Consider the following 24,857-nt stretch of genomic DNA (forward strand, 5'->3'; position numbering starts at 1 on the left):
TTAAAATGCTTCGTTACATGTAAATTGAAGTTAGTGGAAGATCTCATAGATTTCAAAATATTCTGTCTTTACCACTCAACAAATTTTGAACCCAAGAGACCTCTGAAATGTTAGTATTTCTGAAATTCAACTAATCATGCTTTAGGTAACCTGAAAGGGCTTGGAGTCTGTATAGAAACATACCATACCACACAACAGTAAAATGACAAGATTTGTTAATTGCTGGCATTTTAATTGCAATTACTGAAGAAGCACTATGCACAGAAGTGTATTTGTTCTGACACAGAGATGTAAACAACACTTTGCAAGACAACACAGATCTAAAATAGCTACTTTCTCTACAGTATTTTATGCAATATTCTGAAAAATCCATCTACCAAACCCACATTAAACACAGTGTGAAGGGAAAGACAGGTTTCCCTCAGCAGCATTGTACAGTACCTCTATAGTTCAGAGAAGGTTCAGACTGAGTTTTTGATGGAGGAACTGGAAAAGGCAGACAACGAAAGGACAAGAGAAGACATATTAAAGATCTAATATTGCCTCATAAGCCATAATATTCATTAATTACTCCTAGTATGTGTTTTCCTAAGCATTACAGAAACAAATGTTGACCAACAACAGACATGCAGAGCTGCTACTAGGAGCAGAGACGCTGCGTTTCTATTAATTCCTGATTCACTCGTGAAGCTTCTTCAACTGCTAAATCAAATTATGTAAGCAGGTGGCAGCAGAGCTTGTCTTTTAATAAACCTTCAGCACTTCAATGTCTGTTTCAGGGAAGAAGAGAATGATGAGCACAAAGTTGTTCTAGAACCTGCTCTTAAAAGCAGAGCCTATGCTTTCAGCACCTCCGATGCCTTATTAGTGCGAATGTGTTTTAAAAATCTATCTGTTCTGATACTTAAACAGACTGGATGCATAATTCATAGACCAACTGCCACTGAAACCAATGGGATCACTTCTCTTGGAGATTACAGATGAGAACATAGGAGGAAGGAATTTGCTGGAACAAAGGAAACCTTTTGTAAATTTTATGTGTATCTACTGGCTTCTTCATCAGACACCATGGTGCAGAGTAAAAGGAAGGCAGAAAAGGCTGAAATACACTCAGGATCAGGGGGATTTTATCATAATGAAAGGTATACTGAAAGGTTAAAAAAGAAGAAAATATTTTTAAAATTCTGATGCAGAGAGCAGCACACTATGAAACGTTACATCATTTGCTGCTATAATCCCAGCCCTGAAGTAAAGTCTGTGTTTTGACTGTACAGGCTACAACTGGATTTGAGGACCTATATTGCATCAGTATATACATTATCATTTCATTTTAAAGGAAAAGAGTTTAAGGAAGGCTTAGGTTAATTACTCTGTAAGTTGTCCCTGAAGTATGCTGAAAGAATCCTGTTGAACACTCTGCACGTTCAATATGCTGCTCCAAAATGGTTAGCTTAATTACAGGAAACATATCTTAAACAAACATGCAATTGAGTTATGACACGTTGTCAGCCACTTTTTTGAGCATTCTAACAATTCAAAGGAAAAGGAGACATTTAGATTACTGCAAAGTCTAAACTCACTGAAATTTGACTCACACAGAGGTAGAACTGTAACTTACCAAAGGAGTTTGAAAGAAGAGACAGAATGTCAACATAAATAAATAACTGTATAAATAAAAAATAAGCCTGCTGCTCAGCACCTACAAGACCGACGTTATCTAAACAATAAATAAGGACATTTACTGTGCTGGAAGCAATACCGATTGAGACAAACTGCAGGAGACAACTTTAATGAGTATCACTTTCTGACCTCAAAGGAAGCAGCGCTTGTCAATGTGTACTTTTAAAGCAGGTATATTTTAAAGCACATCGCATAATTATGCTATTTGAATACACAATCAGGCTAATAAAACTCAAGCCCAAGAAGATGCCGCTACAATATAGTCTAGGAGAACAGAAAGTGAGGGTGAATAAACAAACGAACAAAATTTTAAATACAAATACCTCTTAGCTCCTCTTCACTAAACTGTCAATAACTTCACTCTTTGGAGGAACAGTCTCTGAAACTATCCACAGTCTGTTCCTCATAAGCCCATGTCTATCGCCTCTGCCTCTCAGCTTTCGCAGCTGCCATGACTATGGCATGTCTCCTCTTTCTTTCTCTCCAACCCACAGCAGAGGGAGGTGACAGGCTCTGCCTGGATGAGGCCTCTGTGTTACGCACGCCTGTACTGACAGCATCTCCAGGACGTAACAAAGCTCCTCCTTTTGCCCTGTCTCAGGCCAACCTGTGCCCTGCCAGGGGCCAGCCCAGCCTGGCATGGGGCCCAGAGTAGCCAGGAACGGCTGGGCACGCTGCTGTCCTCGCTGCTGAGCAATGGGCACCGCTCACTGAACAAACCCACGCTGCTCTCTGCGCTGAGATGTTGCTCTGCTGTTTCAGCCGAGCCCCAGAGGAATGAGAGCACAAATGCTTTGAAGGTGCCCATAATATTGTTAGCATCTCATCTAACCCTGCAGCAACCTCTTTCAGCCTTAGCTCACCTCTTTTTCTGTCCCAGGCGTACAGCTCCTTTATCCCCAGCTCCTCCAAGGACTTCGTAAGCTCCAGCTCCTCCCCAGTGATGCCATCTCGCAGAAGAACAATGTGCTCTTGACTGACTTCACACTTCTCACAAATAGCTGGGATGATGTTGTGGAGAGGGACCTCCGGACTAACTCGAACCACAGCCTTCTGCGTCTTCAGGTAGTTCACTACCAGCCTCACAGATTTCTGCAGAAACAAAACAAACTCTCAGCCATCCCTGCCTCCATGATGGTTATGCTCTCTTACAATGAGAAAGAATTGAGGACCTCCATACTTGACTCCTCCTAGGCAAACTTATCCCACATGCATGCTATTGCAAAAAAAAATATTATTTAAAAAAAAATCTCAGAACTCCTCTGTCACTAAGGAGACATTCACAAGAATAGGAGAATAAGGTATGAGAATAAGGTATGAGAGGCAGTTGTAATCTGTGAATGTTTACAAGTATCGCTCTGAAAGGCGTGACAGTGTAATAAGCTATACTGATTCATAATAATAAAAATTTCAGGAAATATATTTGGAAAGTGGCTAATTCTGAATCTTTACAATACTGTGAAATACATTTATTAACAATCAATCCTCTCCTCAATAAAGATGGCAAACAAAATACCACTAAAACCCTACCCACCTCCACACACTCCCACAACCCCCACTTCAGCCTGCAAATTTCAATCATCCTGGTCTTCAATCAAAGGTCTTTACAAAGGACAGATTTCCATCTATCCAACCACAGGCAACAAAACATTTTGTTATGACTGGCACCTGCCAGTCTGCATGCAAATCAGTTAAGCCAGTAAAGCAGGTTATAGTCAGTCTCAAGCCTCTCCCATCTGGTTTGAAGATGCAAAGATTGGAAGAACTGCCTGAAATCATAGGAAGGAAATTATGTTTCATGGCACCATTTTAGCTCTCACCAACCTCAGGGACCCTCGGTAGAGGTCGTTTTGTCTTCTCTTCAGGAACCTTCTCTTTCAGAAGTACCATCTGTACGTCCAGTGCTCCTATCAAAGTGTTTGGCTTGTAACTCAGAGGTTGTTGGTTTCCCAAAGACTTCAGTTCAAGACTATGTTGGGATGGATTTAAGCGATACTGGCTGCATAAATCAACCAATAGATCCATCACAGCTTTACTGGAGGGAAGAAGACATTCATCGTTAGTATGAGAAAAAAACAGTTGCTAAAAAATGTACCTCCATTTTAATATGGGAGAAAAAAAGAAAATGCAAGCTGTGGATGTGTCATAGTTACCTGTCTTTGGGAGGGAACAGTGCTAATGCTTTGAAATGCTAAACAGATCAGATAAAATGTTAGGAAATATAGTTGCACTTTGGTGTGTGTTTATGAGCTGGCAATTAGCTATTCAGTATGAGGCAGACAACAGTGCCAATAATAGCCCTAACAAACATAAGCCAAGAGGGGACAAAGGGTATCTTATCTGCTAAATCCATACATTAAATTCTTCAGTTCAAGCCCTGTACTTTAACCTGAAGACAAGATATAAATAAATGATGCGTTCACAGTACGGTAAACTCTAGCTAGATTTGAACCATCACATAATGCAACTCAAAATGGAGCATTTAAATCTAGAACAAGAGGGAGACAGGATTTCTTTTTCCACCTCACAACTTTGAGTTCCACCTCCTCCCCCCCCCCGCAATCCATTTGGCACCAGCAATATTTCCAAGTACAAGAGACCCCTTCCATATTTATTTTGGTGAGAATATTAACCCTGTATAAAAACACCTGGTTTCAAGGACTTGCATTATCAAGAACTCCTGTTGCAGATACGATTCTTAAATCATGAGGTTTAAAGAGTCAGTCACTGCCCCTCTCTTACTCCACGTAACTACACAGAGGTACTGTTTTGTGTTAATAACTCAACATTCACTGGAGCTTGATACTGCCTGACACAGTAGATCCACTATCTCTCATCAACAAAACAACACAGGCTGAAAAAAGTACCAGCCACATCTGAAGCCCATCATATACACAGGATACTTTTCTTCTAGCAGAAGTGAAAATAAGTGCATAGACAGCGTATTTGCCAAAGGAACTGGCATCTCTTCTAATGTGTAAACTGGAAAAACTGTATACAGATTCAAAGTGCGAGCAAATCCAGGGAAAATAAAATCCTTCACAGGTTATTAGCTACCACCATTACATCTGTAGTTCAAGAACTACCCTTCAACTGCAAGCTGTCAGCATCTAGGAAACAACTCTGGGGGGGGCTGCCCATCTTCTTACTATGTATATGTTTTTGGTCAACAACTGCTCAAGAAGTTGGTGAAGAACCTTGGAGAGCTAATGGCAAAGACAATGAGAATGGAAAACAAGAACAATCCTTTATTAACAGGTAAAAGACTAAAACATGTAGGTGAGAGCTCTTCCTGTGCAAAAGATGAGAAAGTACCTTCCTTACAGTAACCTATTTCAAGCTAACATATAGAGCATCTAAACAGAAACATGCAGCATCTAAATCAAAACCAATCAGGTCGTTTCTTGATGACTTATTCTGGCACTGTCGTCAAGTTGCAAATGTCTATTTCACAACCATGTTTAATTCATGTGTAAAATGGCACAAGCTAAAAGAAACATTTACACACACTAAGTCCAAACTATAGGAGAACCCCACCTACACTGATATTTGCATGAATACTCATTATGCTGTGCAGCAGTGAGCATTTTAAAAAGTGTCAGTCTGCCTGATACAGATCTCAGCTTGTCTGTTTACAGACATATTTCTTTTAAAGTGAAATTTGCATGTGTTTTTCCCCCCTCAATCTTATTGTTTCAGAGAAAAGCAAATAAACTGCCAGAACCACAATGCATGGTGTTCTATGCACCAGACGTTTCTAAAGTGGAACGCCAGTATATTTCTGTAGTGCATAATATTGTGATAATTCATTCAAATTTGGACAGTTATCTCACCTCATGTAAACTATTTTATTAAAAACACTTTAAAATAAAGAACAGCACTTGAAAAAGACTTTTTTTTTAAAAAAAAATTCATCAAAAGAACAGTTTATGATTCCATGCACCTTACAGTGAAATAATTAAGTATGCTCAGCAGTAACAGTATCACAATTGCAACAAGATTAGAATTCACATCAGCCATCTGAGAAAACAGGTTGGAGACAGTCATACAGGTTAAACAAATTTGCCCAGACAATGAACATTTAAAAAATCCAGCCAAATTTGAGGTTTGATCTTATTGCTGATTATAGAGCAGGTGTGTGTTAAATGCAACACTTAAGGAAGTCTGGAACATCCCTGAGCCACGCTGCACACAATACACAACTGTTCCACGAAAAGCATCCCCAAGCTTCACCTGTACCATGTAGGAGTACAAATTAAGCAATATCTCTGATGCTTTTGAAACAACTTTGAAGTGAACAGTATGCTTTTCCAAAAATGTAAATTTGGGAAAACAACTTCCACAAAACTTCAAAAGGATAAAAGGGGGAGGCGAGGAGGAGTTCTACAAAAAAAATTCAAAATTCATGTGTTTCCAGAGAAGTAAGAGAGCTGGGAAGTCCTGGCATGGAAGTTATATGAGATTTCAATTTCACCAACTGGAAAAATTTTCCTTCTAAACTGTAATACAGTTAAGCTTTATTTTAAATGGGAGTTATTTCAAGTAACTCTATGTATATGCCACGCACAGAAGACAGAAGAGAGACACTAAACACAGCAAGAGCATGGTACAGAGTCATGTACTAATCTAGACCAACTTCTCTTTCTAACCTTGGGTTGATTATGGCTCTTGGAAGATGCAGAGTCGGTCCTTCCTTCACTTCCATCTCATTCTAGACGTATTTGCACTTTATCTTAACCTGCTTTTGAGATCTGGTAGCATATTCTGTTTTGAAATTCAGGCAAATCTTATCATAAAGGACTAAATCTAAAGCTAAAATTAACAAGTCAAATGTCTCATGCCTTTCCAACTATTCCACTAAGAAACATATTACTTACTTATTTCAATAAGATGTTGGTGAAGTTTGGGTGGAGAGAACAAACACTCTACGACATACACCAAACACTAATGACTGGTAAGCAAATACTAGAGTATAGAAATAAAACCAGAGGATGAACCCAGTTTAACATTCAGACAAGATGGTCCAGAAAACTATTCTTAGCAGAAGAGAGTACTTCGACTTTGTCCTGATATTCCATTACTAAGCTGTTTGACATTTAACACCAATTCTGGACAGTAAAGAAAACTATTGTGTCAGTAGTGTTTATCAGGTTGAAGTCCTGATCCAGTTTGAGTGTCTCAGACCACCTGTATCCTGTTGTTCACTAGTAAAATGCAGCAAAGACATCTATAGTTTAAGAAGCACAAAACAACTGAGTTGGTTTGGGTGTGGCTTAGCCTAATCCCCTAGGGAATACACAGATTGAACTGTTATAAAATACAGCCTTGTACATCTAGGAAATAAATGTGTAGGATAAAACTGTACTCTATCAAATGACACTTACTTTCCTATGGCCCTCTACTTTCATGCTACAAATGCCCATCAAAAAAATCTCAAACTGAAGGAAAGAAATCTTCTTCATTTAGGTCAATGACAAACACACATTAGGAATCTAAAGTGACAACTGATTGCAAAAGAAAAACAGTAGTGTAGAGGGGGTGACCTGAAGTCTCTGATGCTTTCACTATCTGCATTTAAAAACAGAAAACAGCAGTAGTCATTACTATGTTCTCATGCTCCAAAGCACAACAGATACTTCATGAAAATACTATGTTTCTCTACACAACCAGAAATGTATACAATAACAGCAAACTGCATCAAAAAATACTGGAAGCATGATAAAGAGATATTCATAAATACTTTATATTTCTTTTCTTATTTTACTCATGCATATTTGGCTCTTGTTTTTCATAATTGAGCAGGTCCACAGAAGGAATATCAAGACGACACACAAGAAGAAACAGAGGACTGGGTTTGTTTAGCCTTAGGATGGAGAATGGTGAAGGGAGATCTTGTTGCTGTCTAGAAGTATCAACCAGTAGGGTTACAGAGCCAGAGAGTCTTCTCAGTGGTGAAGAGCAAGAGGACGAGAGGCAAGAGACAAGTGCCAACATACGAAACTCCATTTAGATACAAGTGAACATTTTTTTACCACGAGGACTGTCAAGCCCTGGAACAGCAGTAAGTCTTGTCCTGTATGAAGCTTCTAGAAGTTGTTCCCCTTTGTCCAGTGGACTTGGCGGACCCACTGCTGGCCAAGGCCGAGCCAATTGGTGACAGAATGTGTCCTGGTAACACCTCTGTGATAACGTATTTAAGAAGGGGAAAAACAGAAAAAAAAGGAGAAGATGTGAAGATGCTGAGCAGAGGCAGAGATAGGGAGGCGCGAGCCTTGTGGGCCTTGCAGCCCTCACCCTCTGGCCTCCCGCTGGGCAGCCGACTGGGCCCAACTCGGCCCAGCCTGGCTGCAAGAAGTGGAGAGGAGATGAGATGTGAAGAGAACCTGAGAGGCGTCTGCCAGCCTGTTGTGAATAATTTCTTGTGAGAGGAACGACTGCAGATGCCAAGGTCAGTGAAGAAGGAGGGGGAGGAGTAATGCGGCTCCTGGCCAAGATTCCCCTGCAGCCTGTGGTGCAGCCCATGGTGGAGCAGATTGTCCCCCTGCAGCCCATGGAGGTCCACAGAGGAGCAGAGATCCACCTGCAGCCCATGGAGGACCCCACGCTGGGGGAGGTGGATGCCTGAAGGGCTGTGGCCCGTGGGGGGCCTGCTGGGGCAGCCGTTCTGGAGGGACTGCACCCCGCAGAAGAGATGACCCACGCTGGAGCAGTTTCACGAAGGACTGTGGTCCGTGGGAGGGACCCCATGAAGGAGCAGGGGAGGAATGTGAGGAGTTCTTCCCCCGACGATGAAGCAGCGGCGTAAAACAACGCGTGATGAACTGACCATAACCCCCATTCTCTCTTCCCCCTGTGCCGCTCAGGAGGGGAGGTAGTAGAGATAATGTTAAGCCTGGGAAGAGGGAGGGATGGAGGGAGGTCATCTTGTTTTCTGTCTCATTATCCTGCCTTGGTTTTAGTAATAAATGAATAGTTTTCCCTAAGACGAGTCTGTTCTGCCCATAATGGTAACTTTGATGATCTCTCCCTGTCCTTACCTCAAACCTCAAGTTTTTTTTTCTTATATTCTCTCTCCCTATTCTCTCAGAGGGTGGGAGGAGTGAAAGAGAGAGACTGCGTAGTCTGGTCCCGATCAGGGCTAAACTACGACAGTCTTAAAATCTGCATTACATATTTCAAAAATCTGGAATAAATTGTGTGTTACAAGATGGCAATAAACTCTTAAAGACAGACTGTCACCTTGAGTTAACTTTTATAAATAAATCTACTTAAAAATTCCAGATTCAAATAAAATACCTTTAAATATCACACATTTTCTTGTTTTCTTGAACTGTCTTTCAAGGAGATTTAATGACAATTTTCTGCCCTCTTGCTATTTATAGGAACTTTCTATATAGAGAGAACAAAGTAAAATTAACAACATGCTGCTTTGCTTGCATACAATGAACACATTGAAAGAGATTATTCTGACTTCTAACTTGATTCATTTATAATGACTTTAAGTGATACTAATTAAATACAGTAGTTATATTTTCAAACACTCTCTAGTGTACTTCATTGTTCTGTGAACTTCTTTCCTGAAACTACAGAATTATTTTTCATTATGATGATGCCCAGGGCAAGGTTTTGCAAATTTTTCTGCAACAGAAAAGCTGTTTCCCCAGGGTACCCAAAAGCAGATTTTGCAGAATGCAGTTTTAATGATAGTGGTGAAAAAACTGAAGATTTATAGCAGTATAAAAGACAGCAGAATTTGTCTGAAATGTCCTTCCATGATATCACCATAGCTAAAAAGAGCAAACAGGGGAAAAAAATTTATTACCTGCACTGGCTCCCATATTTGCTTCAAACTAAATTAAACACTTTTTAAAAAAATTCAGTATCTTTATCATTAAAAATTTACCTCTAAGTATTATTGCACTTTGTAGCTGTCCAGTTTGCAATGTCAAAACAATGCAAAAAGATGATAAAGCCTGGGCTCTCATCCAAACTTGGAGAATTAAAACAATCAGTCAGATGCTCTTGCCTTTTTTTTTTTTTGTATTCCACATCCCTAAAAATGTAAATAGTGTTAATGTACAGAAAATTTCATTTTCCAGTGGTTAGAAAGAATAGCAGCATACATCAGGTCTGTTCACAGACTGATGCCATTGTAATAATTTCTTATTTCATAACTTGTCAGGATGATTTACTCCCCTCCACGCTTTCCAAAATCTTCCACTTTGCACAGCTGGCTATCAGTACCTGACGTTTGTCATTAACTCTCAACTCCAAGTGCTCAAGACAGCACTGAGGGAGAACACCTACTACCTACATTAGGCACTGGTGATATTCAGATTAGCAGATTAGCACAAGTAGGAATCTAACTGCCACCTAAATCAAGGGCCTCGCCTGGCATGCAGCCAGTGGAGAGAAGTAGGCCCCTTCACTGAACAACAGCGAGAACATTTTGGGTGCTTAGCGTAGATGATATAAATAACCTCACAGAAACATCTACGGTTTAAATTTTTGACATTTCTTTCAGGTTTTACTCCACAACTAAAGACTCTAATAATCAAAATACTCAGTCTTAGTGTATGTGATGGCAATGGTAGTGATAATAAATACCTGTGCGAGAGAGAATGTTTACTGTTCAGGGATTTCACATTTGTTTTTTGTCCCTGTAGCTTGCATGTTCTTCAAAAGGTTGCATTAGAACATCACTCTTGTAGCACTCTTGGAGTGTTTGTTTTTGGTGGTTTTTCTGAGGTAAAGGAAAATATTTTCTAACCATATGGCTATTATGTATGTCTCTATACAAAATGCTGCATGAAGATTAGCCTTTTGTTAGCTCGCAGGTGGATTGCATTTGCCAGTGAAATACCAGCTTTCTTTGGGATCTAACAGCCAGGGAGCTTTATGTCCTGTTCTACTTTCCAAGCCTGTTCTCTTCTTTCTCTCATTAAATCCAAATCTCCCCATAAAAACTCAATCACTAAATGTATAATTTGAGAGCTCTGATAAGCACTGCTTTCCTTTAAAACCTTTCATATCACTCTAACTTTGGAGCTGACCCACGCAAGTTGCACTAGTCTCCTGAGAGTGGCTAAGTGAACAGTAACTTTTATAAGTAGGGGGAAGAATGAAGTACCAGAGACCATACGCTGCTGTAGACATCCTCCTCAGCCATCAAAACACACTAACAGACAGTCAAAATAGACTAATATATCAGACCAAGAAGAGTAGTTTACAGGAACGTTGACTAACTACTGCAAACCCCAAATGTAAAATAAGTACAGGCCCTGATTTATCAACAGGTACCTACATATCCTCCTAATCTGGTATTACCACTTTCTACGGTTTCATGACCACTGCTGACCACATCAATGTTTGCTACTGTTTCACTACAACACTGGACCCATTTTCAAAACTCTTCCAAATTCTTTCTTAAAGTACTAAGTTTCCATCTTTCAAAACAGGAAAGGAGAAGGAAGAGCTCCTATGGTAAGGAAAATTGTCTCAACACTGCCTTTTCAACACAATTTGCCTTTGATTGTACGCAGTGACCAGTAGAACTTCTCTCTCTTCCTGTGGAAAAAAAAAAAAAAAAAAAAACACCAACGAAAAAATTCCACTTTTACACAGAAAAGGCTTCCTAAATACCAGCAGATGCTTTGCTGTCTACACAATCGCAATGTATTTGTGAAGGCAGGATCTCCAAATGTGACGAATCATTCATCGTTGCAGCTTGCTTCTCGGCATGACTCCAGACAGGCATGCTATCAGGATTGCTGTTTGCCAGCAGCACCTACTTCCACTGCACCAAAACCCTTCTGTATGATGAGAGGTGATACGACCTAAGACTAGCCCAGTGGCTATACACATGCAAAGGGTGATGCATGGGAAAACAGCGACACAATAGCTGCTAAATCCTTCCTGCCCCAGCAGAGAGGGTCCTTTATACGTGGCTCTCAGGACTCTCTTGTACAACAGCTGCCTAAAACGCAGAGAGAAGCATGGCAGAGAAGCAATATCAACTCCAAAAGAAAGACATTAACAAATATCCCACTGGGAACAGAGGGCTTCAGAAAGCGGGAGCTAATCAAAGCCTTACCTTCCTTGTACTGTGCTCTTCTGCTCCACCCCGCTGGGTAAAATGACTGTGAAGTCCACCGATCTGTTTATCATGTTCTCCTTCATGCTCACAAGGTTCTGATCAGAAATTACAGCTGTCTCTGCAGGTGATTTGTGCTCACTGTGAACTCTACTTGCTGCAGAAGGTTGATTTGGTGGAGGAGGAGCACGAGCTTTCATTCTTCTCCTTGAGAAATAGAAGCAAGAAGAAAATTAAGAATTTCTCACAAGCAAAATATAAACATGTTAATAAGAAAATATGTTATTTCAGCAATAACCTCAGACTGTTTTGAAAAGTCCCTCTAATGCAAGCCATTTTTCTTTAACATGAAACTTTTTAATGGAGTTGCATTTTATTTTTACCTCCTCTCTAAAAATACGCTAATTTTTTAATGATGTACTCACTCCTACTGTTTGCCTTCCATGTCCCAGGGGATGAATCAGATCCATAATTAGGATATGAAATAATCATTATTCTGTTGAGTATGAAGCCTGCTTCTATGAAGAGAGAAAGAGAAATGCTGGGTCCAGTCCAGACCTGACTCAAGAAAGAGTTGTATTTATGTAAACGAATATCTCCTCCAAGTCAGAACGGCAGGAGCAGAGGCAGGGTGAGGTTTCATTCAGCTATATTTGGGTTCCATAGTATTACTCCACTTGAAATATTGTCTCTTCCTCTGCTCTGAGTAAGTAGTATTAAATTTGGCTCGCCGTACTTCATAGGGAAGCACCATGAAAAGGTCAACCATGAATGATACCGCTTCTTACCACGCAATACTAAGAAACTACAGCTCTTTGCAAGCACCCTGAAGAGAACTCTTTCTTCAGTAGCAGGCTATGTGCCATGGGTGACATACAGAAAAGCTGCACCAACTTGCACCAAACAAGCAGTGCACTTTACAGAGATATAAAACCACCACACACTCAAAGTTTTCTTCATTGGCAAGCTGCCAGACAGATACGCAACATATGTGTGCTGTTAAAGTTCCGAATAGCTGGCCTCGTACCAAGCACATGTCTAAGAGGATTAATTCTGATGACTAATATCCCAGTGACCTCTTCTCACTAGATTTATGTCTAGTTTAAGTCAAATTTTAGTGTAACAGATGGAAAAAGCAGTAAAATATTTACGGAGAAATTATTACCTAGGCTTACTGCCTGCATTTTTTAATCTGCCTGGTTTTAGGGTGCAGGACAAGACAAGATTATGATTCTGCACATCATTTTCACTCTGCGAACAACATAGAGGTCCAGAAAAAGAAGAGTATATAAAAAGTACTCTAACCCTTAAAAGCCTGCAAAGCCAAGGGCAAAAGTGCATGGGGGGGAGGGGGAGAAAACAAAAAACTGGATAGGATTAACACCAAACCAAACTCTTTTTTCATTAGAGACAAACTGTATTCTTACAGATAAAAAGCCTAAATACACAGTTTGGATTACCAAGGTAAATTCCTGGCAGAGGAAAAAAGTAAGAGCTTCATCACATCAGAGTTCAGAAACAATTCAAATCTTCTACCCTTTTTAATCAGTATTTCCATTTCACCAATAATTTCCATGACATATCTCAACTTGAAAAAAAATGACTACACTGCCCTGAAAATGCACATTTCAGCAAGACCTCAGCAGGACACCAAGATTAGCAGTGATGCAGATACTTCCTCTCCTTTCCTGGGTGCATAACAGATAGCATTCTCTACAAATACGCAGGGAGAGCTACTGCCATATTTACTAGCATACAGCCATTTTTCTTCCATGGGAAATTTCCCAGAGCGTTCATGTTTTAACCTATATACACCCAATAAGTCATGCAGTCATCAGTCACTAACTTACAGCTCCTACGCTGCTCTCCGTGGAGGCAATGATAAAAAAGTTCAAGGCTTCATTGTTTGTCAAACTACCTTGACTTTCTATATGTCCGTGAACCAAACCCTTAGTTTATTTACTCGTCTATAAAAGACAAAAAAAAAAAAAATAAAATTTGATTCATTTTCTGCTCAGATCCCTTTATGTTTGGCTACAGTTGTTATTTGTAAGCAGGCGGTGAGAAACACAGGAGTTTTGCATAAATCCAGATCATGCCAACATAGTTTTACAAACATGTGGTGCAACATTGAAGGACTTTAGATCAACTTACAAATGATATAATTCTTGCCCCCCATAACATCAACTGCATCAATCTAAGTAACTACAGAGATTCACATCAACTTGTTTCTTAAGCTTTTTGTTTTGTTTTTAAAAGCTTGTCCTATAACATGGGGGACAATCTCCAATACAAAGTATGAAAGAGGGTGGGAAGAAAAGAAGCAGGCAAGCATCCTAAATCTGACAGAACTATTTTTTTTTTCAAATTATGTTTTACCTGGACTTGTAAATTCCAGACCTCATAGTGAACAGAGGCAGAAGAAACAAAGTAATAAAATAAACATGAAACTGAAACCAGATGAAACTGAAGAGACTTGAAACTTCAGGGGAGAAATGAAGAATGACTGAGTTCTGAAGCTGAGGAAGGAGTTGGAAGTAAATTGGGAGTATGCTACACATACGTATGCTCCCTAGCGATAACATAGAGCTGCATCTGGTTTTCTGAAGGAACAGATAAACAAGGTCAGACACCTTAATACCAATTTATAGCTCTGAAATAGGAGTGCAGTTTTTATTTGATCACTTTTAAAGTACTCTTTACAGCCAATTCTACAGTTTCAGACCTTGTACAACACTGCTTGGGGCCAGGGGCATGTGTCAGGAAATCAGGCATCACACCATCAAAAGCACCAGCTACACATTGACCAGCAACGTTCACTTCACTTCCATGAAATATGTGACTGTGTACTCTTTTTGGCATGACACGGTCAGGGTCTTTTAGATACTACAATCCTCCTTTTCTTTTGTGCAGAAAGGACAGTGCAGGTCCATTTCCTTCAGAGACATCAGAAAAAGTAAAACATTCCCACTACAGTGTCTCTAACCAAGAAACAGTTCAGGTGACCTCATACGAACTTTTCCACAATAGCAACTACACAGTCTCTTGAAATACTGCGACTGCTTTAAATGCCTGGTTTTCAACATTTTCCAAATGAGAAATTTCAAACTGCTTCAGTGGAAACAGATCTCTTCAAAGTTCACATCTGCAGAGCGACACGTGGCACAGATTTGCATTTCCTAGCCAACTTGCTGAAATATCTCAGTAGTAGAAAGTAGCTCCATGAACCACAAACTGAAAATCCACAGCTCTGCAGAAGCAGCTGCTTTCTGACAGGTTCCAGCAACTGCAGTCAGAAGGTGATGAGAAGCTTGTTAATACTATTGATTGCAAGTTAGAGAAAGAATTCAGCTTTCTCTGCCTGAGCTACAATGGTTATAAAGGACAGTACAAAAGCACCCCATAATAAAAGCCTTTTTGTTCCCCCACTAAAATAATGCCCAGCAAAAGTGTGTGATTCAAAAGCCTGTATTAAGCATGGGTACTTTCCACGCCATAAACACAACATACTATAAAAAGGTTGCACACCATTCTTCAGTGCGAGCTAAATTCAAATTTAATTTAGCCCAATGGCAATTTTTTTTTCCACAAAAATCTTTCACTGTGCACAGTACCGAGATACTTGTTAAGCCTCCCTACCTGCTATTAGTCTGTGGATGAAGTTACAAGTGGGAACACTTCAACATCGATGATTCACTCACGGTTACACGAACGCTTCAATCCAGCCTTGGATAAGGAGACAGGGTAACAACAAGCAGCTGATTCTACTATACAAATGTACACTGCCTCCTACCAAGGCCTGAAATAGTTCATCTCACTTTACTGTAAGCTGAAAAAAATGCATATAGTCATGAAATAGTTAGGCAGAATATATAAATAACCCACCAGCACTGCTCTCGGTAACAGAATCGGGCTTCGCAAAACAGAAAAGGAAAAACAAAAAACAACAAGCAAACCGACGACCAAGACCAGCGTTCCTGTAGTTCAGCACATAGGAAAAATGCAACAGAAACAAAGAAAAGTATCGCCAGATTAAGAACTTCAAGACAACGTAACACAAGCCCTTTGGACCTATACTTTATTAATATGTAACTACGAAGCAATAGGATGTGACTTGTACTTTACAATCCCATCCTGAAAAAACATGATCTCTAGTTCAAACAGAACTGGTCCTAAGACTTCCAATCCCATGGCAGAGGTTGTCTTTCTTCAGATAAGGTCTAACACAACAACAACAAAAATCAAACCAAACCAAACAAAAAAAAAAAGAAGTGATCCTACACATTTCCACCACGCTAAAAAAAATCAGGAATTTTCTCTGATTCCTCTGTAAGACAACGGCAACTTAACAGGTACAGGGCAGACTTCATCTCACAGATACCAGCAGGCATTGGGTAAGAGCTCCATGCCAAACCAGTTTGTAGAATCTGGTCCTTTATATGACAATTCTCTTCCTAACCATTCAATTTAAAAAAAAACAAAAACAAAAACAACGCAACAAAAAAAAAAAAATCAAATTTAAAAAAAGAACAACCAACCAACCCTCAACATAGCAGAATTGTGTGTAACATTCATTTTTGATACGTCAAGTCAATTTGCAATCTTTTCAATGTGCAAGGCTGGAACAGTTGGAGAGGGTTTCTCCGTGACATTCGTGTGCACTCCATCTCATAATTAGGAGGAAAAAAACAACATGAGAGTGCTTGCTGATGAGTGCAGTACACAAAACCAGTGGCCCTTGGTGGAAAACAGGAGACACTGAAGTAAGTGTTTTCAATGTTTTCTCAGGTGATTGTACTCCTAAGTCTTTTAAGGGGAAATCTATGCACATCGCTGTTTGAGGGAAAAAAAGCAGATAAATACTTTCACTCACTCTCTCTCTCTGGCAACTTGCAGCAAAACTAGAAACTCAGTTCTGAGGCACACCTCATACTCCAGACCATCAAGACGCAGACAGCACAGTAGACGTTGCTTCTGCCTAGCGATCTAACCTGCGAAGCAGCTATCCTTCAGAAGACGTTTATTTTTCCCTCTTCATTGCTCATGGCAATGCGAAGCAAACTCAGATCACAGGCTGGGAAAAAGACATCGACTATATTGGAATTAATAGTATGCCAAATTTCCTCTTCATAAGTAAAATCCTTCCAGCTTCTCAATGCAGCAGCTCAGAAAAATTATAACACAACATCAAAAAATAAATAAATAGATTAGCACTAACATAAAGCCACCTCAAGAATTTTGAAAATAGAAAACGAAAGTTAAACAAATCCCACAGAGATAGCGAACACAAGTCAGGTGAGCATGATAATGTCTGTAACTATTAAAGAGCCAGGAGTTCAGCCAGACAGCCTGGCATTGTAAACTAGAGCTCTATTCCACCTTGCCACACTTAAATTAACCAATTAAACTGAGTTTCTAGTTTGCTCTTTTTTTGGGGGGGCAACAGGGATTAAAAAAATATATGTAATCAGAGAGCATTCTCCGGTTTACACAGCCTCTCACAGGCAACATGTACTGATTCATTACAAGTATGTGCAACAGGGGTAACTTAGGCCTTTAAACGTCTCAGATATAGTAAGTAAATTACAGGTCTAAAATATACTACTCTTATAGTAACTTGTTTTCAGTGTTATTTTATAACATGTCCTAATATTTACAATATTACAAAAATATTGCACTTGCTAAACAGCTGAAATCTTCAGCAGACATGAAGCTCTAATGAACTGGATTAGTCCTGTGTTCATATGGCTCAGAGAAACAACTAGGATTCCCCATATTATTTTTTTTAATAAGAATAATATATTTTTTAAAACAGTCTTTACTCTGAATTCCCTGGTTGTTATGGTAAATAATTATTTTATGCTTTTCAAACATTTATTTGAATTCTATATTACTTTCAAAAGATCTTTCAATTTCTAAGGCAGGATGACACTGATAGACATGGTGAAAATGATTCCCCCGTGGGCATGATAAAGTCACCCAAAATAGACAAAAAAAAAATAATTTGTTTTTGGCAAAGAAATCAAAGCTATTTAATTATAATTTTGATCTCGTTGATTCTACTGAGAAACCCTACAGCTTTACGTATTTTAAAAATAAAGATTTAATGCCAGAAGAGGAAAAAAAAAAAAAAAAAAAAGACCAGAAGCAAACTGAATAAGAGCATTTGTAGAAATGGAAGCAGGGATGGAAGTGCATGACCATGCTTGCTCAAGGGAGAAATCAAAGAAAAATAAACAGAAGTCAAGGTGAGATGATACAGTCTAACGGAAGCAGGTCCTAATATTGTACCTCTTATTTCAAAACTTTCACAAACTTAACCAATCAATAATTAAAAAGCACTGTGTTGCAGTTTCCCAGTTTCAGATGTACAGGTGAATAAACACATGGTTATAAAACTTGCTAGCAGGGATACTTCCCTAGATCTGATCCATTTTGTGAGAGGCTGAGATGTGTCCCAGCACACAGCAGAGACCTGGCTGCTCCGCTGCTCGTGAAGCATTGCACAGCTGTCAAACAAGAGAAAATCGGCTTCCATCTGGCCGGGATTCAGGCTCTTGCACTGCCACTACGCAGCTGAACTATCGAAAGCTCATCCTCTGGCAGGAACGCCAAACGATTTGTTAGCCTACGGCTGGTATCCTCAAATACACTTTTTTAATACATCACCCACACTTCCGATTAGGGGTGCATTATCTTTCAGTAAAAGCCTAATCCTCCTTCCAGTCACTGAGGCGTGCCTTCAAGATCCAGGACAAAGCAGTTCGCCTATCAGTTTCAGGATACAGTCATTTTTTAGGGTCAGAAGAAGCCATAAGCACACTAACCTGAGTTCCCGTAGCGCACAGGCCATGCAATTCATCCCATTGCTGCTTTAAAGAGCCCTCACTTGGAGTGAAAGCAAGGTTGGAGCTGTACGTGGGGTGGGCTTTAACTGATGAGAACCCTGCAGCCCACAAACGCCTTCACGTATTAACCACAGTCACACTAGGGAGCCTAACAGATCTACCTGTATCAGTTCCCAAAACAAAATAAGCACAAGCCCTAGAGAAAATCTTTTAAAAAGCAGCCAAATCCCAGGATTTGGGTAGATGCCTGCTGCAGTTAATGAAAACATTGCTTGAATAAGCACTGCAAGGTCTGGCCTAATAGCTGTATCACAGGACTTTTGAGATACCACCCACAGGTTCAGTGTGTGGCAAAGACCACAGTATGAGCTGGTGCCATCATCTGCAACTGCATCAGGTTGCACGTCAGTATAGAGGAATGAAATGGGAGAGCAGCTAATGTTAGGTAGTTATTTGCCTCATCTGTTGAAACACATGGTGAAGAAAAACAGAAGTCTTTTGTGGTTAAAGGCAAGAAAGCAGAGATGAGTTACTCTGTTTTGGAACATAAAATTCCTGAGATGCTAACTGTGGTACTATCGCGTCTCTGAGTCAGAGAACACCATTAGTTTTAACTCTTCAGCCTGGGAGATTTGATCAAAACAAAACCCCACTAACACTTCATACCGGAGGTTGGGTTAACAAGCCTCACTTTCAAAGCATGTAAACATGAGCCAGCAGTGTGCCCAGGTGGCCAAGAAGGCCAACAGCATTCTGGCTTGCATCAGGAACAGTGGTCAGCAGGAGTAGGGAAGTGATCGTGCCCCTGTACTCAGCACGGGTGAGGCCGCACCTTAAATACTGTGTGCGGTTTTGGGCCCCTCACTACAAGAAGGACGTTGAGGTACTGGAGCACATCAAGAGAAGGGCAACAAAGCTGGTGAGGGGTCTGGAGAACAAGTCTCATGAGGAAAGGCTGAGGGAACTGGCATTGTTTAGTCTGGAGAAGAGGAGGCTGAGGAGAGACCTCACTGCTCTCTACAACTACCTGAAAGGAGGCTGTAGAGAGGCAGGTGTTGGTCTCTTCTCTCAAGTAATTAGTGATAGGACAAGAGGAAATGGCCTCAAGTTGCAGCAGGGGAGGTTTAGGTTGGATATTAGGAAACACTTTACTGAAAGAGTAGTCAGACACTGGAACAGGCTACCCAAGGAACTGGTGGAGTCACCATCCCCAGAGGTGTTCAAAGAACGTGTAGATGGGGTACTCCAGGACATGGTTTAGTGGACCTGGTATTAGGTTGATGGTTGGACTTGATGATCTTGGAGGTCTTTTTTACCTTAAAGATTCTATGAAACCATTCAATGACCAGCCATCCAATCTTATTCCCACCAGTATTTTTTACTTCTTCCTCTGCTATCCACACACCCTCGTTTTTTCCCCACTTATCAAGTACTGAGCTATTAGTTTCATTCCATTCCAAGTAAGCATAATAACGGAAGAAAACATTAACGGAAACATCATGTTGCTCATTGTCCTGGTTTCAGCTGGGATGAAGCTAATTTTCTTCCCAGTAGCTGCTGTGTTTTGGATTTAGTATGCGATTTGGTATGTGAAGAACACTGATAATACATCAGTATTAGTTGTTGCTAAGAGATCAAGGACTTTTTGCAGCTTCCCAGATTTTACTAATGTGTAGATGCAAGAAGCTGGGAGGGGTACAGCCAGTACAGTTGACCCAAACTGGCCAAAGGAAGTATTCCATACCATAGATGTCATGCTCAGTATATAAGGGATGTTGGCTGGTGGGCAACTAACTCTTTCTCTCTCGGGAAATTGCTGTTCTGAGATCACTGCTTGGGATCGTTCCAAGATTGCTCTCAGTTCCATTCTGTGATTGCTGCTGCGGATGGATTGTATCAGTTGTTGGGTGGAGAGAAACTGTGCATCGTTCATTTTGTATAATTTTATTATCCCTATATATATTATTATTAATATATATTATTATTTTTATCTTTTCCTTTGCTGTCCTAGTAAACTGTCTTTATCTCAGCCTGAGTTCTCCTTTCTTTCTGATTCTCCTGGGAGGGTGAGTGAGCGGCTGCATGGTACTTAGTTGCTGGCTGTGGTTAAACCACAACACTCATGCTCATCTGAAATATTATCCAGTTCCTTCACCTGTGACTAAAATCAGGCTGCTTTGCATGATATGCTTAAATAGGAAAAGAGAATAATGCTATTTTAATGTTAATGATGCTTGAGCACAATGGCACTGATTAGCAAAAAAAAACCCAACAAACCCCAAAGTCCATGCTCACATCCTAAAGGTACTTAGAGAGACATTCAGAATGCTGCTGCTTATACTGTAATATGCCCAAGCCCTGCTGCCAGGGCACTCTATTGTGTTTTCAGTGCTCTCAAATCTTCACTGAGCTGTTTTAAGGATGCCTAGTTTTGCAGACAGGAGGCTACAACCATGCAGACAGCCACTGCACACTGAGTTAGTTCCCTACAGATGGCAAATCCTGTGGCTGAATTGTAAAAACCACAAAGTTAAAATATCATTAACTGGTGAGACAACTAGTGAAATTTCTCAGCACTATTCATTAAGTTATAGTCAGGTCCAGATTGGCTAACTAGATTCTTACTAACCATGCTCACCTGTGGGAAAACACTGGCATGAAAACAAAGCCAAGGCTATTTCTAAGCAAGCTGGATTCACTGCTGGCATTGTGTCCTCTGCATGTTGTAGGCAAACACGTACCCTTTAAAAGCACTCACTCTACTACCCATTTGCTGTGGTTTTGTGAGGATGCCACAGCTTGCATCTCACTATCTTTGCCTGGTGCCACAACTTCACAGTGAGCTCCCTAGAAACATGCTCAGGTCTGGAAAGCTAACTTATTAGTTGGAATAGGTTTTATTAACATCCAATAATTACATTAGTCTTCATCATGCTTATTAATAGCAAACCAGGAAAGCAATGAGAAGATAATTTGTTTCTAGAGGGGTCAATGACTAAAGATACGATTACGCAACCCTGAGGCTAGCTCAGAAATACTTGCAGTGTATGGTATGTCCCCTGAAGTCATAGGTGCTGTTCAGATCTCAGTATGGATTCTTTTCTTAATCTCTTATCAACAATAGCCTTCAATAAGGCTATTTAAACAAACAAATATAAAAGTTTATTGCTTAGTAACACTGATTTACAAACTCTCTTGTGGTGACTTGCACTGTCAATTACAATACAATTTCAAGGTGCATTTGCACTGTATTACTGCGCAAATGTATCCCATACTGCTCTATTTTTGTGCACGTAGACTTTTTAACTCATTACCACCTACTGAGAATCACTCTCTACAGGCTTGAACACACTGTAGGTTAAGGCTCTACTGCAGTAAAGTGGTTTCTTTATTGTCTGTTTACAAGGGACAAAGAAGATGGAATAGTTTTTAAAGAATAAGAGGAAAACAACATATAAAGCTAGTGAAATTCTGATGTGATTTAGTGTGCTGGCTCATTCCTAGTTTTATAATATGCTTACAAGCTAATGGGTACTTCAGTGGAAAATTGCTGACATTACTATAGAATAGTATTCCTACCAATACCTATTTCAACTAGAAACATCCTTAAAACAGCATCCATTTGATGTGCAGATGGAGAAGAATTATGCCTAGAATGACTACTTGCTTAAATAAGCACATCTATGGTAAACACTAACACATGTAACTGAGCAGACAGATCATCATTTCTCATTTAATGAAAACACTCTAGGAGTATGCTACTGAAATTCATTTCACTCATTCACCCTTATACAAACAGCTCCTACAAAACAGGCAGGCAAAGGTCATTGAGGGAGTTCAGCTCTTTGGAGAATTAAACCCATGTTATTCCACCTAACTCCATGACAAAGGTTTTAATTCAGCTGTCTACAAATAGTGACAAGATTACAGTTACTTCAGAAAACCTACACACCCTAATGTACCAAAGACGCACAGACAAAAAGTTAAAGGGTGTGGACCAAAGTAAAGAGGCATCCTGGCTAACTTCCACAGCACCCCTTAGATCCAAAAGGGCTTCCCAAAAACATTAGAAATACATATTTCTTAGCAGACATTAAATCAATCAATACCAACTAACTCTACGTCTTTACAGGCTGTAGGCCAGAAGGTATCTGTGCTTCTTCTGAAACCTAGAGTTAATCTCTTAAGCTAGATGGTCCCAGGCAGAAGAGACACAAAGCAAGGCATGCCCACTGTTCCTATGTATTCAAAAGTCCAGAGCTGCTGACACACTGGAGGATAAACAAGGAGACAATTTACTTACTTTGAATTGCCTGATCTAGAACAGTAATGACATGAATCTACCCTCTCTGATGTCTCTGCTCCTTGGAGGGGGGCTGGACTAGATGGCCTTTAAATGTTCCTTCCAACCCAAACTATTCTCTGATTCTATGATCTACAGTTATTCTGTAAATTTTAACTCTCTAGAAAATGAGATGTCACAGAAGAAGCCAGCACCAGAACTACAGGCCTGACAGGCTTCTCTTTAGACTAAAAAAAATCCCCTAAAAGACCTAAGCCAGGACATTCCTTACTCTCGTAATCATCTTCTTAATCAGCATTTATAATTCAGTCGTAATTCATACTACATCACATGGTAAGAAATCATATATATCAGTATATTAAAAAAAGATTAATGAAGCAAATATGCAGTGTCAATGAGATAAAGAAATATCCAATTACAACACAACACTCTTAACTGTTGTCAGACTCCGTATTTCTGGGATGCCACAGGTGCTTTTATCAGGAAATCACACTGCTTCAGTTGATCTTCTGGTATTTTTTTTAATTGAAATTAAGAGTATTTTGATTTATTAAAAGCAAAACATAAACTTAATTGGAAAGTAATAAACCCAACTCCAACTCCACACAGGAGTAGAGACCTACATTAATATAAAAACATAAAGTCTGAGGAAAAAAAACCCTGCAAATGTTAACACAGATAAATACACTTAGAACACCAAACAGCTGATGAGTAGGACTACAAAGTTTAAGCTTGATTTATCAAGTAAGAACAGAAATGTTTGAATGATTTTTAAATGTCAGCAAAACCCATTTGTTTAGTTAGCTTCCATTTAAAAATCTGTTTAATGTATCCTGTGGGCACATGTGGTCCTTAACAGATTTTAAATCTCACAAAACAAAAAAGGATGTGGTATCAACTGAACACTTAACAGCCTCATGCAGTGCAAACTAGAGCACACTGTGAAGAAAATCTTGATAAATCAGGCATGTCAACACACCCAGGCAGTATCAAATGAGAGAGGAAACAGCCAAACACCCTCCCTCTTTATCACACACTTTCAAATCAGGGATGATTATTCTGGGCATTTTACTGATGTGGGGCACTGGCTCAGGATACAGGAGACAGACAAGAGTCTGGGCCATTATGGACTTTACAGAGTAAACCCAAGACCTTGCATTGTCCCCATCAGCAGACTGGAAGCCATGGGAATTGTTACAAATGAGAAAACATTATCAAGAGAGTGAACGTATCTACCACTTAGGAGATTTAAATGCTACTCAGAGATAACCCAGTGCTTGAGGCTGCTCTGTAAGTACTGATGGGGCAACACAGCAGGGACAGCAAAATTATGTAGACATGCCTGAGCTAGCTGCAAACTCAGCAAAGCCTACAAAACCCACACAAGAAGCAGAACATATTAGACTACCTTAGAATACGAACTGCCATAGTTATACTAGAAGTGGCAAAAGGCGCCTATACCTCACATGCAAGCGCCAAAACCCACGGTAATTTAGAGCTGGACTTTTAACCAAGAGAAAAGATTTCTGTCTCCTTGTCAAAAACAAAGCAATGTTAATGATGTCTGACTTCCTTCAGCTTCCTTGTCTTGTTAGACTGATTTTGAGACCAAAAAAGGTGAGAAGTCTCACTGAAGCTTTTCTCAATTCTGGAGCACTTAATACTGTCTTCAACCCTGGACCTTATCCCACAGCTGTCTTCTGAGCCAGGGTGGTTAGGAGGCCTCTCCTCTCTACCAGCCATCAACTTTCCAGAGACTTAAAAAAAGCCATAATATTATGCTTATCTTCCCCTCTGTCAACTAAACTGAAATCAAACCAATGGCTGAAAAAAACAAACTTTTTTCTTTTTTCTAAAAAAAAATACAGGCAAAGAACATCAAATGAACTTCATCTTATATGAAAATCACGTTCAAGTTTGGCACTATGATTCT

General features: G+C 39.9%; 1 protein-coding gene across 6 annotated transcripts in view; it reads right to left on the reverse strand.

Moving 5' to 3' along the window:
* The window catches only part of COBL (cordon-bleu WH2 repeat protein), a 161,474-nt gene that overhangs the window by 105,403 nt on the left and 31,214 nt on the right, over positions 1-24,857 (reverse strand). For 4 of the 6 annotated variants that reach the window (XM_086740424.1, XM_086740427.1, XM_086740425.1 and 1 more), the window contains 4 exons: positions 11,774-11,980; positions 3,505-3,715; positions 2,544-2,772; positions 442-486 (listed from right to left, as the gene is read on the reverse strand). In XM_086740424.1, coding sequence (XP_086596550.1) covers positions 442-486; positions 2,544-2,772; positions 3,505-3,715; positions 11,774-11,980 — 692 coding nt within the window. The remainder of the gene's footprint in view (positions 1-441; positions 487-2,543; positions 2,773-3,504; positions 3,716-11,773; positions 11,981-24,857) is intronic. The other 2 variants (XM_086740429.1, XM_086740426.1) reach the window with 1 other exon arrangement.

Source organism: Chlamydotis macqueenii, chromosome 2, assembly GCF_036417535.1.
Source record: "Chlamydotis macqueenii isolate bChlMac1 chromosome 2, bChlMac1.mat, whole genome shotgun sequence".
NCBI lineage: Eukaryota > Metazoa > Chordata > Aves > Otidiformes > Otididae > Chlamydotis > Chlamydotis macqueenii.